We start from the raw sequence: 15,287 nt of genomic DNA on the forward strand, positions 1-15,287 counted from the left end.
TTCCCCATATTGATATGCATTTGGCCTGGCACTATTTAGTGAAAAGTCTATTTTTTCTACTGCTCTGTAATACCACCTTGATCATACAGTGTTTATATATGTTTTGGTCTGTTTCTGGACCATATTCTATTCCAGGGGTCGGCATGTGGCTCATGTGGCTCATTTTTGTACAGCTTCCAAACTAAGAATAGTTCTATATTTTTAAAGGGTTGTTTAAAAAAGAATATGTGACAGAGACTGTATGAGTCCTGCAAAGGCTAAAATATTTACCATCTGGCCCTTTACAGAAAAGTTTGCTGAACTCCGTTCTATTCCATTGGTCACTTTCTTTGCTGCAAGACTGTGATCTTAATTACTGTAGCTATATAATAAGTGTTGCTATTAGGTAGAGTAAGTCTTCCAATTTTGTTTTCAAGATTGGATTGGCTGTTCTTGTCCATTTACAGTAACACACACACACACAAATTCTTCTGGAATTTTGATTGGTTTTATATTATTTACAATGTTGAATATTTGAAAATATTTGAGGTATTGAATCTTTCAATCTATGAATGTGGTGTATCTCTCCCATGAATGAGTTTTGAATTTTTCTGCATCTTTTGGGATAAACATTTGATTTTTTTTTTCCTTTAGTCTCAATATAGTGAATTATATTGATTTATTTTTTAAATGTTAAACCAACTTTGCATTACAGAACTAAACCAAGATTGTTCCTAATATATGTACTTTTTATATATTACCAGTTTTGGCTTTCTGTTTTATTTAGAATTTTTGCATCTCTGTTCAAGGATTGCTTCACATAAAGGTGGACTTTGGTCCTTTTGATATTTGGAGTATCACTTTGGGTTCCCTGAGAAGCAGGCACAAAGACAGAAATGGTGGCAAGACATGATTAGACATGGCAGAGATTTATTGGGAGAAATGCCTGTAGAAAGGAGCAGGAAAGGACGGGGAAGACTTAAGACTGTGATACAGGTCTGACGCCTGTGAAAGAAGAGAGAAAAAGAAGGATTTGGTAGGAAGGCCCTGACTGCAGCACAGTTCTCAGAAGGCCTGTGCTGGGCCAGAGAGGAGTCCCCAAACCAACACTGTCCCTTAGAGGAGTCCTGCTTCGGGGGGCGGGGGAGTGGCAAGTGTGAACGTGATGGTGGGTCCAGGCTGGGGCTGGCAGTCAGCTGTGTTCTCTTTGGCAGGACAGGGCTGGGCTTCTACCTTTGCAGCCCTACTCACGTGTTGTACTCCTTGGGAGGCCCAACTGAAAGCATATGGTGTTTTCCAGGGCCCTCTTCCTTGCTGGACCCCAACGTCCATGTTTGTGTCCCTGACGCTTTGAGACCGGGGGAGGCCATGAACAGCTTCTCAGTCTCAGCCTTTACTTTGGAAGCAGAATTTGCCTCAAGGCGAAAAGCAGTGCAAAACATGGGCTCCCTGGACTTCATTCTCCTATTTTGGTTTATCGATTTTTTGAAGGCAAACTTTTTTTATATCTGCTTTTAAGATTTTCTCTATAGGGACTTCCCTGGTGGTCCAGTGGGTAAGAATCCACGCTCCCAATGCAGGGGGCCCGGGTTTGATCCCTGGTCAGGGAACTAAGTTCCCACATGCATGCTGCAACTAAGAGTCAGCATGCCACAACTAAAGATCCCGCATGCCGCAACTAAATATGCCACAACAAAGATCCCATGTGCCACAACTAAGACCCAGTGCAGCCTAAATAAATAAATAAATAAAATTTTCTCTATATCTTTGATGTTTGGCCATTTTGTGATGATGAGTCTAGGTGAGGATTTATTTTTATTTTTCTTGTTTGGGATTCATTGAGCTTCTTGTGTCTGTAGATGGATGTCTATCATCAGTCTAGGAAATTTTCAGCCAGCATCTCATCACATATTACCTGTGTCCTCCTGTAACCCAATGCTCTCTTCTTCTGGGGCTCCAATTAAACATAAGTTAGATTTTCTTACTCTACCCACCATGGCTCCTAAATTTTCTGTTTCTTCTGTGTGTGTGTGTGTGTGTATGTGTGTCTGCATTCCAGGTAATTTCTCCCTATGTATATTCAATAATTTTCTTTATAGCTGTTTGCATTTTAAATTTTAATCATTAGAAGTTCTTTAAGGTAGTGCACCGAATATGCTTGATCACTTCCTATAGTTTCCTCTTTACCATTTTTAGGCTTATTTTAAAAACTTCTTCAGATATGATAAGCAGAGTTGTTTTATAATCTCTGTCTAGTGATTCCATTATCAGAAGCCTTTGTGGGTCTCTTTCTCTCTTTTTTTTCCTGGTGGCTCTAGCTCAGAGGGTGTTGTGTTTTTGGAGTTTTTTGTTGTTGTTGTTGCTGTTATTATTATTATTTGTGGATGTTTGACTATTTTGTGTTTATTGACCTTCAAATATCATTACTGAAGATTTTTTGAGATCTAGGATAAAAGATTGTTGTTTGCTTTATCCAGATCCAGGCTATTACTTGATTTAGCCTATAAATCTATGTGAAGTTTGGCCTCTAGCTACTTCTTAGAGATCAGTTTCCCTTCCTTTACCCCCTACTCTGCTTAGTTAGCACTGAGGTAGCCTCTGGGCTGGTGGGAACATTCTTTCCAGTTACCCTTACTCTTCAGTTTGGGGAAAGTCTCCTAACAGATTCCTAACTGGACAAGACTTGGGTTTTTTCCTCTGCCTGCTGAGTGCAGAAGCCCTTAAGATGGAAGTTCTAACCTGAACATATGATATTAGTAGTCTTTTGGGAGGTAATTTTCTTTTTTTGTTCTTTGTTGTTTTTTTGGCCACACCGTGTGGCATGTGGGATCTTAGTTCCCCTACCGGGGATTGAACCCACGCCCCCTGCAGTGGAAGCGTGGAGTCTTAACCACTGGACAGCCAGGGAAGTCCTGGGAGGTAGTTTTCTAGTAGCTGGACTTTGTATGCATATACGCTATGGCGCAAATGTAAGTGATGTATTCCCTCTACTCACTCACTTTGCTAATATATGGATACTTCAGTGAATGTTTACTGCCCATGTATTTGTCTTATTAAAATAACTTTATTCTATCAACATAGTTATAATAAAATTACCAAGTTATTTGTAGTTTGCTATTATGGGCAATGTTTCTTACTGTAAAAATATATACACACATGTATAAACTTACATACATGTGTACACACACAAAGATAATAAGTGATTTTTATATGTTGCTAGCAACAGGTTAACTCAATATGTTTATTTGTTTCTCTTCATTTGACAGGTAGGAAACACAGGAAAGGAGGGCTCCAGGGTCTTCTGAGTAAATAGGACAAAGCAAAACACTGTGGAGCACCAGATGTAAAGGACAATGATGACAAGGACATAGATAGATAGATAGATAGATAGATAGATAGATAGATAGATATAGATATAGATATATACACACGGGGGAGAAAGTGATAGCTTTCAATATGTTCAATAGTTTCCAAATGTTTGAAAGTATATTTTGTACAAGATGGAGTAGATTGCTGTTTCGCAACTAGTGAAAGATGCAGGGAGGCTCTTTCCCTGATTCTCTCCTGGAAAATCCCTACTCATATTTTGGACACAGTTAATCTGAGTGATTGTAGTAAACAAGTGAAAACTTTCTACTTCCTAATATACCTGTTCCTGGGAGGTGATGATAGTAATACAGATCTGATAACAGAAAATAGAAAAATAAGAAGGGGGATTCTATCTTTTATCAAGAATTGGACATTAGAATGTTCGAAGTAAAATTTTCCTACATACCCAAACTAGTCATTATGTTTATTAAAAAATGTTTTTATGTGTTACTTTAAGAACAAAGATCATTAAGGGTGGACACTGTCTTTCATTGTTGAATTTTCAGTGCTTACTAAGTGCGTGGTACATAGTAGGAGCACAAATGTTTGTTGAGTAAATGTATTGAATAAAGGGGGGGTACCACCCTAGTACCACCTTCACTTGGTACTATTCCCAAATGACTGTTCCCAAAGCTGCAAAAGTCAGCATGTTAGTATCTGACCTCAGCTGTTGAGGAACTATTGTCTCTCTACTTCCTTCCTATTTTTCTTTCACCTTTCTCCTATCAGTCCCCCTTTAACACAAAGTCTCGGTGGCACTTTTTAAATTTAGAAATCTTATTTCACACAGTTGCTAAGTGTGTAAGCTGGAACACTAATAACAAAAACACGGTAATCCTGGACCTTAGTAGGAATTTGTAAAATAAACTGGTACGCTGGTCAAGTTAGATGAGAGGTTTTAAAAAAAAAATCTAACTTCACTCTAAAGGTCCCAGGAAATCATACTTACAGTAATCTAAAATGAAGGGAATTTGATTGCATTAAAGTAGGTATTGTCAGAAATCCAATTTTTGGAGTAGATTTTCAGGCTTTGTAAGACATTGCATGAAGGTAGTTTGGCAGTCAAGAGGGTAAAGGCTATTAAATAATCTCTTTAATGGTTCTAAAACCTTTAGGAAATAGGCGATCTAGGATTTTAGAGAACTAATTGGAGATACTGGACAATAGGGCTGTAAAGGTGAAAGTCCAGGAAAGTACCTGGTTGGAGTATTAATGTTCTAGACTGTCCTAGAAATCACTTCTCTATAGAAACTCTTGCTCCAGAGATGACCTGTAATTACGTGCTTTTGAGCTGTCTTTTCTTAGCTGCTCCGTAACTTAAGACTTTGATCACAGACACCACTTAGCTGAATAGGCCCATTTTCTTCCTGATTGCTCTCCAGTTAGTCTATACTCAAAATACATGGTTCGTAGATCCAGTTAATAAAAAGTGAATTTAATTGTGATGGTCCCTGCTTTCAAAATTTAACAGATAATTTTTCATCTCTGGTGTAGAACTGCAATAGAAGTATTTGCGTATGAATGCTAAATGCGTTAAGTCTAGAAATATATTTCCTGTTGTTTATTCATTCTCTTAGCAGACATTTGTTGAGTCACTTCCAAAAGCCAGTCACTAAACTAATTGCTGGGAAGGGAGCAATATAGCCTCTAATCTCATTTCCTTTAGATAGTGATTCAGATGTCACCTGCTAGAGAGGACTTCCCTGACCATTTCCTAAAAATAGTATCACATCCCTGTCTCTCCCTCTCCCTTCCCTTCTCACTCTGCTTATTATTCTCTGTCACACTTTTTACCATCTCTTATGCTACTTTTTTCTCATTGAACATTTTTCTGCCTCAGTTGGATGGTCAAGCAGGAACCTTATTTTTATTTTTTTTAATTTTAAAAATAATTTGTATGTATGTATTTATGGCCACGTGGCATGTGGGATCTTAGTCCCCGACTGGGAATTGAACCCGTGCCCCCTGCAGTGGGAGCGCAGAGCCCTAACCCCTGGACCACCAGGACATTCCCAACTTTATTTTATTACTTTTTTTCTTTAAACCCAGAACAGTTCCTGGCCTATATACATTTAATGAATCTTTACATAGGATGGTGGAAGATGAAGGTGTAAAATAATTACATAAGTGCAGAAACAGAGGTCTGCACAACTGTGGCAGGATCACAGCATAGCAAGTCATCTAACCACCAGGGAAGGGTTTCTCAGATGGGGTGTGCTTTGTGCTGAATAGGATTTTATCGGGACAAAGGAAAAAACAGCATTCGAGAACAGATTTCGGAGGTATTTAGAAGTTGTATTTGCCCAGATTTGGTAGTAGGACATGGGGTAGATTGTATGTCAACAGTTAAAGATGACTTGTGGAGGATTATGCTTGGCTTTTCTGGCATGAATGAGTGGATGGATGGAAGTACCATTGACTGAGGGATACGGAAAGGAAACACACCCACCTCATTCCCCTGGGGAAGTGAGTTCAGTTTGGGATAAGTTACATTTCTGATGCTGGTAGAATGTTCAGTACCTTGTTGAAAATTTAGGTATGGAGCTCATAGGGAGAGGTAGGGTTGAAAATAAATTTGGAAGTCATCATTATATATGCTATAACTAAGCCCTAGGCATCAATAAAATCATACACAGAGAGCATGAAGACACACGGCGTAAAGACAGAGCCCTAGGAAAGACAACATCTAAGAGCTGGTCAGAGAAAGGAGAATCAGAAAAGAAATCTGAAAATGAATTTTGGAAGGTATAAGGACAACCAGGAGGCGCTGATGGCTTGCTAATTAAGGGGTGATCATTTTTAGGGGAGGGTGGGTAACTTGCATTTGTCCTAGAGAATTCATTAGGGTGGAGACTAAAAAGATACTGTTGGGGGAGTTCCCTGGTGGTCCAGTGGTTAAGACCCTGCGCTCCCAATGCAGGGGGCCTGGATTCGATCCCTGCTCTGGGAACTAGATCCCGCATGCTACAACTAAGACCCGGCGCGGCCAAATAAATAAATATTGAAAAAAAGATACTGTTGGACCTGACCTGACAAGTAGCAAATTGGTAAAGTTACCAAGAATAGTTTCAGTGTGGTGGGCAGAGTGGATCCGGTGCGTCAGTGGGCTGTGACATAAATTAGAACAGGGAACGGTGGGGGGAGGGGGGATGCGTGCTGTCCCCCAGGGGATACTTGTCAACGTCTGAGAAACCCCGAATTAGAAGTAAAGAAATGAGGGTAGGTGAGTATAGACTATTCTTCAAGAAGTATGAAAATGAAAGGATGGGGAGTGAGAGGTGAAAGCTGTGTGGTAGGGTAGGGAGAAGTTTTGTTGTTCTCTTAAGTTTGGGAAGCTTTTGTGTGTTGTGAGATCTGGAGAGAAGAAGAGAGATTGGTTTTACACTTGAGAAGAGACCATTTGGGGAACAAGGTCCTGAAGAAAGCTGGTAACTAAATCCTCACCTGAGATAGAACAAAGGGAAGTAAGGATAGACAAAGATTTTAAAAAAGAAAAAAATGAGGATTCAGCAGTTGAAATACAGTGAAGTAAGAGATAAGGTTATCCAAATAGTGTGAGCAAATCAAGATGGCAGAACAAGTCCAAGAAGGGTATTAGAAGTTTGAAACAGCAGCCTTGAGGGAACGGGGATTAAAATACAAGCAAGAGACTTTAGTGAGTAATGTCAAGCACTTAGCTGAACTTGGAAACTCTAAATCAGTGGGTCATGCAGTTTTACTCAGTTGACATTGCAGGCCAAGAACAAGAGCAGAGGGAGGGTCTGGTTGGAATTGTCCATAGCTGGACACCGGCAAGTGGAATGCTTTGAAAGGTCAAGGGGGAAAGGAAGTTGAGGTTGCTGGTGAATTTGGTTGTAATATTGATCTGTGGGTAAACTTATAAGAAAGAGTGATTTCTGAGGGAGACTGATAGTCTTGAAGACCAGAGAGGACTAAAGGGTTTGGAGAAAGATGAGGGGCAGGTTTAATCAGTTATGGGGTCGGGCAGTGGTAAGGTCAGACATGGAAAGATAGTTGCCCGTGGTTAGCGCACTGCAACCCATTTTTCCAGGTTTGCAGAGAACGTAAAATCTAGCACAACTGGAATAACAGGGCTCTGAATCCACACGTGATACATACTTTGTGAAATTCCTGAAACTTTTAGAGAGAGAAAAAAACGATGCTGCATAAACTTCAGATACTCCAGAAGACAGATCCCAGGACTGTTTTGTTCGTTGTAGAGTGATCAGCTCCTGGCACGTTGTCCAAGCTCACTAAATATTTGTTGAATGAATAACATCCTCCAGAGTCTTTCTTGCCTAGGTGGTTTATAACACCAGAAAATTTTGGTTCACGTCTGCCACCTAGTGGTATTGTACTCAAATTACTATTAAGTGGCAGCATTTTCCTTCTATTTCAGGGAAATCCTGCAGATCAGTTGCAGTACAATAAGAGCTTTGTTCCTGAAACATGTCTCCAAGTTGGTTTTGGGCAGTCTTGCTATTGGCATTTACTAGGACTTTAATTTGAATCAATCAACAGTAATATTTATAGAGCATCCACTATATGCCAGACACTGTTCTGTGTGCCAGAGATTTTCATGTAGTGTATGTTCTCTTGCATATGTGACCTCACTGAATTTGAATAGATAGGCAGAGCATTCCATTAGGAGTGGGAAACTTGTTCCAGAACTTAATTTTAGGATTCTATTGTGGTTTTACATGTGAGACCTTTTCTAAATTTATTTCATAGCTTTTGGTTCTACCGTTCCTATGTCATGAAATACTCCTTTTCATTAATGTTAGGTAGGCTTTTAGGAAGATAGAAGAAAGTAGAAGGAAGGCTTGGGTTTGTTGTCAGTTTATATGATCCAGATTGTGCAAAATACTACATAATATGGAGAACTGTGAACAGATTTTGTTTTCTTTCCTTTAAGGAGAAGTAAAGTTCTGATTTGTTAGTGATGCATACTGAAGTATTTAAAGTGTTTGTGAATGAATTGACATGATACCTGGGATTTACACTAAAATACTTTAGGAAAAAAATGTGAGTGTAAATGAAACAAGATGACAGATTTTTAATAATTATTTACATTATGTTCATGCGGGGGTTATTCTACTTTTTTTCTCTATTTTTGTATATGCCGGGCATTTATCACACTAAAAAGTAAACCAAAAAAATTAGACAGGTGTGGGCTGAAAGAAAGTTTGTCATGATTAAGTTAGAACATGATCTGCTTTTTAATATTTAGCAGATTTTCTTAACTTCACTTTGTTCCATTTGATGTTACTTAAAGATGAGGTTGAGTAGTGAGTGTGTGTTTGCTTATAATGGATGAAATGTGATTGAGACCTGACAGGTGACTTTCTACTGACATTGTCTAGAGACTATTGGAATTTAGGGTTTGGAGCTCATGAGAATTGTTGGAGCTACAGATTGGAGGCTTGGGAGGTATAATTTCAAAGTACTAGCCATCACTCTGGAAATGAGAGCATCGTAAGTGGAAATTTGGGACCACCTAGGTTTAAAAAGCTGGAATGCATATTTTTTTTCCTCAGTGCTTCTACCCTTACCAAAGGGGAAAGGGACCCAATAATCTGCCATGGCAGTCTTCTTAAATTGGATTGTACTTAATTTTCATATAGGATGTATCAGTATTTATCATATGATACATACGGGTTTTTGATGTGAGACAATGTCTCTCTTAGGCTCTTAAGATAGTTTTGTATGCCGTTAGCAAACCAAACCCCTAAAATAAAAATTAGAAGCCTGTTTTCTTTTCTTTCTTTTTTTTAGAAGACTGTTTTCAACAATGAAAAAAAAAACAGCTATGAAATATTTCAGGCAAACAGAAAATAAAGGGAAGGAATGTGACTTCCAAATGCTGGCCACCTGTCCTTGTCATCTTAGCATTTTAACACCCCCCCCCCCCATTTCTCTCTCTCTTTCTCTCTCACTAAGACATAAATGATTATAAATATGGTTAAGGCCCTTCCATACCACTCCTTTTCTATTCTCTTCCCCCAGAGGTAACTACTAGCCTGAATTTGCTATTTATCACTCCCTCTGTTTGTTTTTTGCCTTAATAGATCCATAATTCCTAACTTTTGCTCAATAAGTGCTTCTCCATGCCCTGTTTTTTCTGTGTCAATCTGTGACCCAGCAAAGAGAAACAAAGATCATTTTTTATTATTCAGATTTAACTTTGATATCTGTCTGTCTCAATCTACATTGTGGTTTCAATTATTTTGGGTCTGAAAAATAGATATTAATTTCAATAAGCTACTTAATTGATTTTCTTTAAATAATTACTGCCTGGAGCTTTAGTACTCCATTATGTGACCTCTATAGCTTTCCGCCTTTGTGGAGAGCACACGTCTTCCAAGGCTTATCTAACTTTAACTTTCATATGAAGCACAGTTTAATTTCAACAGCCTTTTCTAGTGTAGAGATAGATAGAGGGTTTCTTTGTTTTTGTCTTTTTTTCTTTTTACAACAAAGAAATCAGTAAAAAGAATACTTTAAAAAACTGTCATTATAAAAACAGATTTGGTTCCATTAAAAAAATTGTTCGGTAGCATCTATGAGAACTGTGAGAGAGAAGGAAAAATTTCTAAAAATCTCAATCTGAGTGATAGCCATTATTTTCTGCTGCTTTGCTTTTGGTTAAAATGTAAGATGGTATTTCTTTGTTTAAAGTATAATTTTTTTTTTTTAACTCTGATAAGAAATATATTTCTCTTGTCCCTAGAACTAACTATAGGATTCCCTGATCTATACGTATTATTTCTCTGTGTACCTTCATTCTCTGTGTCTTGTTTCTAACTGGTATAGTTCTAAGCATATTACTTCTGAAAATAATCTATTTGCTTTAGGCTGCTTGCTTTGTATACTTCATATTTCAAATTTTGAAACAATTTAAGTGTTGCAAGTGATTTGGATTTTAGCATTCTCCAAAGAAGAGGGTCATTAGAGCACTCTGGCTTTTAGACGCCAGTCTCTTTGAAGACAGGTGAGTAGTCCGTGTCAGAGTTACTGGAAATATGTTAGTATAGAGTCTCTCTTCCTTCTTCCTTCTTTTCTTCAGTGTTCTTCGGTTTGTACTCTTCAGCTCCCCTCAATATGCCAGTTGAGTCTGTATTGTTACTTTTTGGACCAGTATTGAATCAAGCACGAGCAGTGTGACAAGCGCCATGTCCCCTGGCCTCAATCATCCCTGATCTCTATGTAAACTTTCTAAAGCTTTATCATCAGATAAGCATAGTAATAACATTGATTAAATACCTACTTGTATTAGGCATCATATAAGTATTTTACTGGATTCTCTCTCTAATCCTCACAATAGCCTTGCCAGGTAAAAATAAATTGTCATCATCCTCATTTTTCAGATGAGTTAACTGGGGTACAAATAAATCATTTGTCTAACATCACTTGGGGATAGGGTTGCCAGATAAACTACAGGATGCCCAATTAAATTTGAATTTCTCATAGACAGTCATTTTTGCAAAATCTAGTAACCCTACTTGGAAAGTAAGTGGTAGAGCTGGGATTTTAAACCAGGTAATCTGGTCGTAGGGCTCAAGCTGTTAACCACTGCCTTATACTAGGTATGGAGAATAAAAATCATATCCACCTGGATGTTCATCCAGTATTTGGATGGCAGCTACTACCTATATATTATTATTTCTTTTAGTTGAGTTATTTTTCCCCAACTGACTATATTTACTATAATGTAAAAGTATGTGCATTCTCTCTGATTTCAAAGTGTAACATTCAACTTCAGGCAAATTCATGTATGCTTTTTATAGCTTCTTATTTAAGTCTTTACTAATTGTATGTTAAATAGCATAAAGTGGGACTTTTTCAGTACCTGCTCATTTTAGCCATTCTCATTCATGTAAGGTCATTGTCTTCTTACTTCCTTTTCTCAAATACAGAAAGATTTAATTACATGTGTGTGCTAGAAAGACACATTTCCCTTTTCTTTTGATAAGGTCAAGGAAATAACACTTGAATAAGGTCTTTAGCAGTTCTTTGAAACACATCCTATGTGTTCTCAAAAAACTGAGAAATTATAAAATACACATGTAGAATTGAAAGAGGCTTTTTACTAAGAATTGCCAGGGAAGCCACCTGGCTCTGCCAAATGATCCTACAGGGAAGCAAGGAATACTTTTTCCTGATTAATTACAATTCGGGATCGGACTTTTTGTTTTGCATATCTAGAAACCGACTTTAAAAAACTAAAGACGTAAGAGATTGAATAACACACACTTTAAATTTGATGCATGTGATTTCCAGTTCCAGTGGAATTGCAGAGAGCATATATTAAAGACATGGCACTCTTAAAATTATTGAACCACGTGTTTAACATAAGATTTAGAGTCAAGGAATATGGAAATTGAAGAGAGGGATATTTCTTAGTTAAACCTGCCTGTAATTAAAGGACGCCTATGGGAAAATTTTCTATTGTCCAGAAGGGATTAGTTAAAATCTACAGTAGTAATAGCAAGTCAGAATTTTGGAGAGAGTCCAGAAAGGAAAGTGAACAAGAAGAATCAAAGTACAGCTCTCAGCAGATGTGGTAGTGCTTGCTGTAAGACTGGCCCTTCTTTTAGTCTATTCCATCTTCATGTATTTTCAGGCATAGTGTATTGAAGGATTTGTCAATTTGTGGCAAAGTCTCTCTGATTTTGTAATGGTAGTCATTGCAAAGTTAGTATTTCCTTTATAGAAATCAAACCCAAATTATTTTGGACTACATTTATTCCGTGTGAGTGAAAGTGCCTATCAGAACTTTCAGAAGTCACTACATTGCTACCCAGCCAGCTCTTTATTATTTTGTAGAATTCATTAATGCTCATTTACATTTTGTATTTTTAAATATAAGTAGGGTATAATCACCTTTGGGGCATAGTGGACTAGAGGACATTAATTAAAAAAAAAGTGTCCTCTCCTTAATTATGTAAATCTTTCCCTGAAAGCAGTGACTTGGCACAGCAAAACTTATTAAACCTTCAGATCTCTAGCCTAGAAAAAATAGATGGTTTTCCTTAAATACCAGCTGTTGTAAATGTTGAGTTGGCTACCTAAGGACCTAGCCTGATTACCAGCTGGACTGGCATGAAGTATTTGCATTTTAAGTGACTTATATTGAAAGAAACCTTCTTTTCCCTTTCAAACTAGTTGTAAGTGGACTGTCTACTTGTATTTGGCAAAGCTTGACAACTGAATAAGTAGTTCAGTTACATTTGAAGCATGAGGGAACACCATGTTTGGATTTGGATCTGGATTCAAATCCCTACTCTGCCTCTTCGTAAGTTACTTAGTCTGTTTCCTCCTCAGTACAGTGACAGTATTAAAATCACAATGCCTTTCTTGAAAGCTTGATGTAAGAATTAAATAATAACTTTGTTCATTTATTGAACAATGCTTTATCGAATGCCTGTTGTGTGCCAGGCATTGTTCTGGGTGCCGTGAGCATCAGTGAACGTGACAGAAATCCCTGCTTTTCATTTTAGTGGAAGAGGCAAACAACCAGCATGAGAGCAAATAAACATGTAACTTTAAGTAGTGGATGACAAGTTCTGTGAAGAAAAATAAAGCCTGGCACATACAGAAAGTTTTCCCAAACTTTGTATTATAATTTTCAAAGTACAGCAATTACCTTGTCCATCTGGATTCAACAATTAACTTAATGTTGAATATATATTTGCTTTATCTGTCCATCCATACATGTGTCTGGGTGTTTGGCTATCTTGGCTTATTTTTTTCTCTCAAGCCATTTGAAAATTAAGTTGCAGATATCATTATCATAATACTGGAAATGTAATAATATAATAATAAAATATGATAATGTAAGATTACAATTAGTCCCTAAGTATTTCGGCAAACATCTCTTAAGAATGAGGACATTCTTCCTTACAATAGGGATTTAACTAGCATTAGTTCTCTGTTTCCTCCAAAACCTCGTGGAGAAAGCAGTCAGGGCTGTCTGTCATAGCCAATCAGAAGTGACCAAAGGATTTATAATATTTTCACGTCTTCTGAACTTAGAGAGCTGTATAGAGTTTCCTTGGGAAGAGATCTGATATATATTTATATTTTTGAAAATTGGATGATAGATACTTTGCAGGTATATTTTTATAACCTTTCAAATTTTTCATTCTTGAAAACGTAAGAATATGAGACTAGTCTTCATCTAAGCACCATGGAGAGTGGAAATAACACATTTACCAAGGAATTGCTCCAATTACAAGCTATGCTGAGCGCTTTTACATGTTATCTTATTGAGTCTTCATAGAAACCCTTCAAGAATGCAAAAACATGTCTCTGTACTGTAAAAGAAAAAACAATCATTTCTTTTAAGTAAAAACGTTTACTTACCTGCAACTGGACTATCCAGTGGCAAAGCAAGGATTTGGACCCCTGTCTCCTGGTGTCTAAAACATAAGCAGTTTTCCTCTGTGCCCTGTTGCATTTTAAGGAGATTTAGCCATTCACTACTTTTAGAGGATTTCTTTCAGAGTAAATAGCTAAATATGTAAGGGGAGTTGCTGATAGATGTTCCTTTATTGATTTCTACTTCTTTTGAGCCACTTTGTGATATACCTGGATAAAATTTTGGTTTTATATGACAGTAATTATGGTTTCTTTATATTTGGCAGTCATATTCTGCCCAGCGCCACAGTCTAACAAGTATGATTAAAGTACTCCACACATATATATGCCTTATTTTCTCAGTTATAGTCTTCTTTACGGGTCAGGGCTGTGTCTTCTGGTTCATTGATTTTCCATCTTGAGTATGCGTCACGGTCACATGAGGGTTTCTGATTCAGTAGATCTGGTGTGGAGGGTCCGTGAATTTGCATTTCCAGCACATTCCCTGGTTGTGTTAATGCTGCTGGCCTGGGGATCACACTTTGAGAACCACTGTCTACCTGTTTGTCCCCTCTCAGTACTTACCTTGGTGCTTGTCACTTAGTTTAAATGTCCTCTCACCTGTGGCTCTTTCTTTGACTTCTATGTATTGAAACTGTCAGTTGTTCTCCACTGTTAGTGTGTAGAAGGATCATCTGGGAAACTTCCTGACAAAGCAGATTTCTGATTGGACCCCGAAACATTGATTTTTGTCAAACCCCTGAGCTGTTAATGCAGGCGATCCATGGATAGCAGTTTGTGAAGTACTGACTTTCAGATTTGATCACGTATTCCTCATCGCCATGACTGTATGTTGTTGTATCTGTCTCTGTTTTTTAATACCGTAGTACCATTCTTTGTTCATATGCCTTTCTCCCTGCAGAGTCCCTGAAGGGAAAGGACTGTCTTATTTAGGATTATGACTTAGTGCTTAACACCATGCAGTGTTAAAAAGCAGTAGAGTTGAATACCGCCTGTGTGATCTAGCTGTGTGACCTTCAGAGAATTTACTTAGTCTCTCTGAGCCTGGGTGTCCTCTTTCATTCCATGGCGGTAGTAATACTTACTTGTTATGGAAATTAGCTCTCAGGTATGTGTAATATTTAGTGTAATAATTTACATACAGAATGTTCCCAGTAAATGGAAATCATTGCTATCTTGGTGGTTGTGTTATGGAAGAAGAAAAATGAATGTTTGAGTTCTTGAAACCCTCTTAATGATGACTTTAGCGTCCAGATTTAGGATATGTGTTTAACACTTCATTTAAAAAATCTTTGCTTCACTGTCTCAATTAAATATCATTTTTTATTTTGCTATTTTAAGAAAATATTGTGAGGTAAAATTATGCCTTGGATCTTTTCTTTCTCACAGGAAAACAAAGAAACCGCTTGGAACCCATGGATACCATCTTTGTCAAACAGGTTAAAGAGGGAGGACCTGCTTTTGAAGCTGGATTGTGCACAGGTGCTGACATTCTTACTTAAACCTACCTTTTAATTTCTTTTCTACTTCATTTTTTCCATATTTCATTTTCCATATTT

The 15,287-nt window shown here is 37.6% G+C and overlaps 1 protein-coding gene across 6 annotated transcripts in view; it reads left to right on the plus strand.

The window, feature by feature from the left end:
- The window catches only part of ARHGAP21 (Rho GTPase activating protein 21), a 125,146-nt gene that overhangs the window by 62,612 nt on the left and 47,247 nt on the right, over positions 1 to 15,287 (plus strand). For all 6 annotated transcript variants that reach the window (XM_036841766.1, XM_036841761.1, XM_036841763.1 and 3 more), the window contains one exon: positions 15,118 to 15,210. In XM_036841766.1, coding sequence (XP_036697661.1) covers positions 15,118 to 15,210 — 93 coding nt within the window. The remainder of the gene's footprint in view (positions 1 to 15,117; positions 15,211 to 15,287) is intronic.

Source organism: Balaenoptera musculus, chromosome 2, assembly GCF_009873245.2.
Source record: "Balaenoptera musculus isolate JJ_BM4_2016_0621 chromosome 2, mBalMus1.pri.v3, whole genome shotgun sequence".
NCBI classification, from domain to species: domain Eukaryota; kingdom Metazoa; phylum Chordata; class Mammalia; order Artiodactyla; family Balaenopteridae; genus Balaenoptera; species Balaenoptera musculus.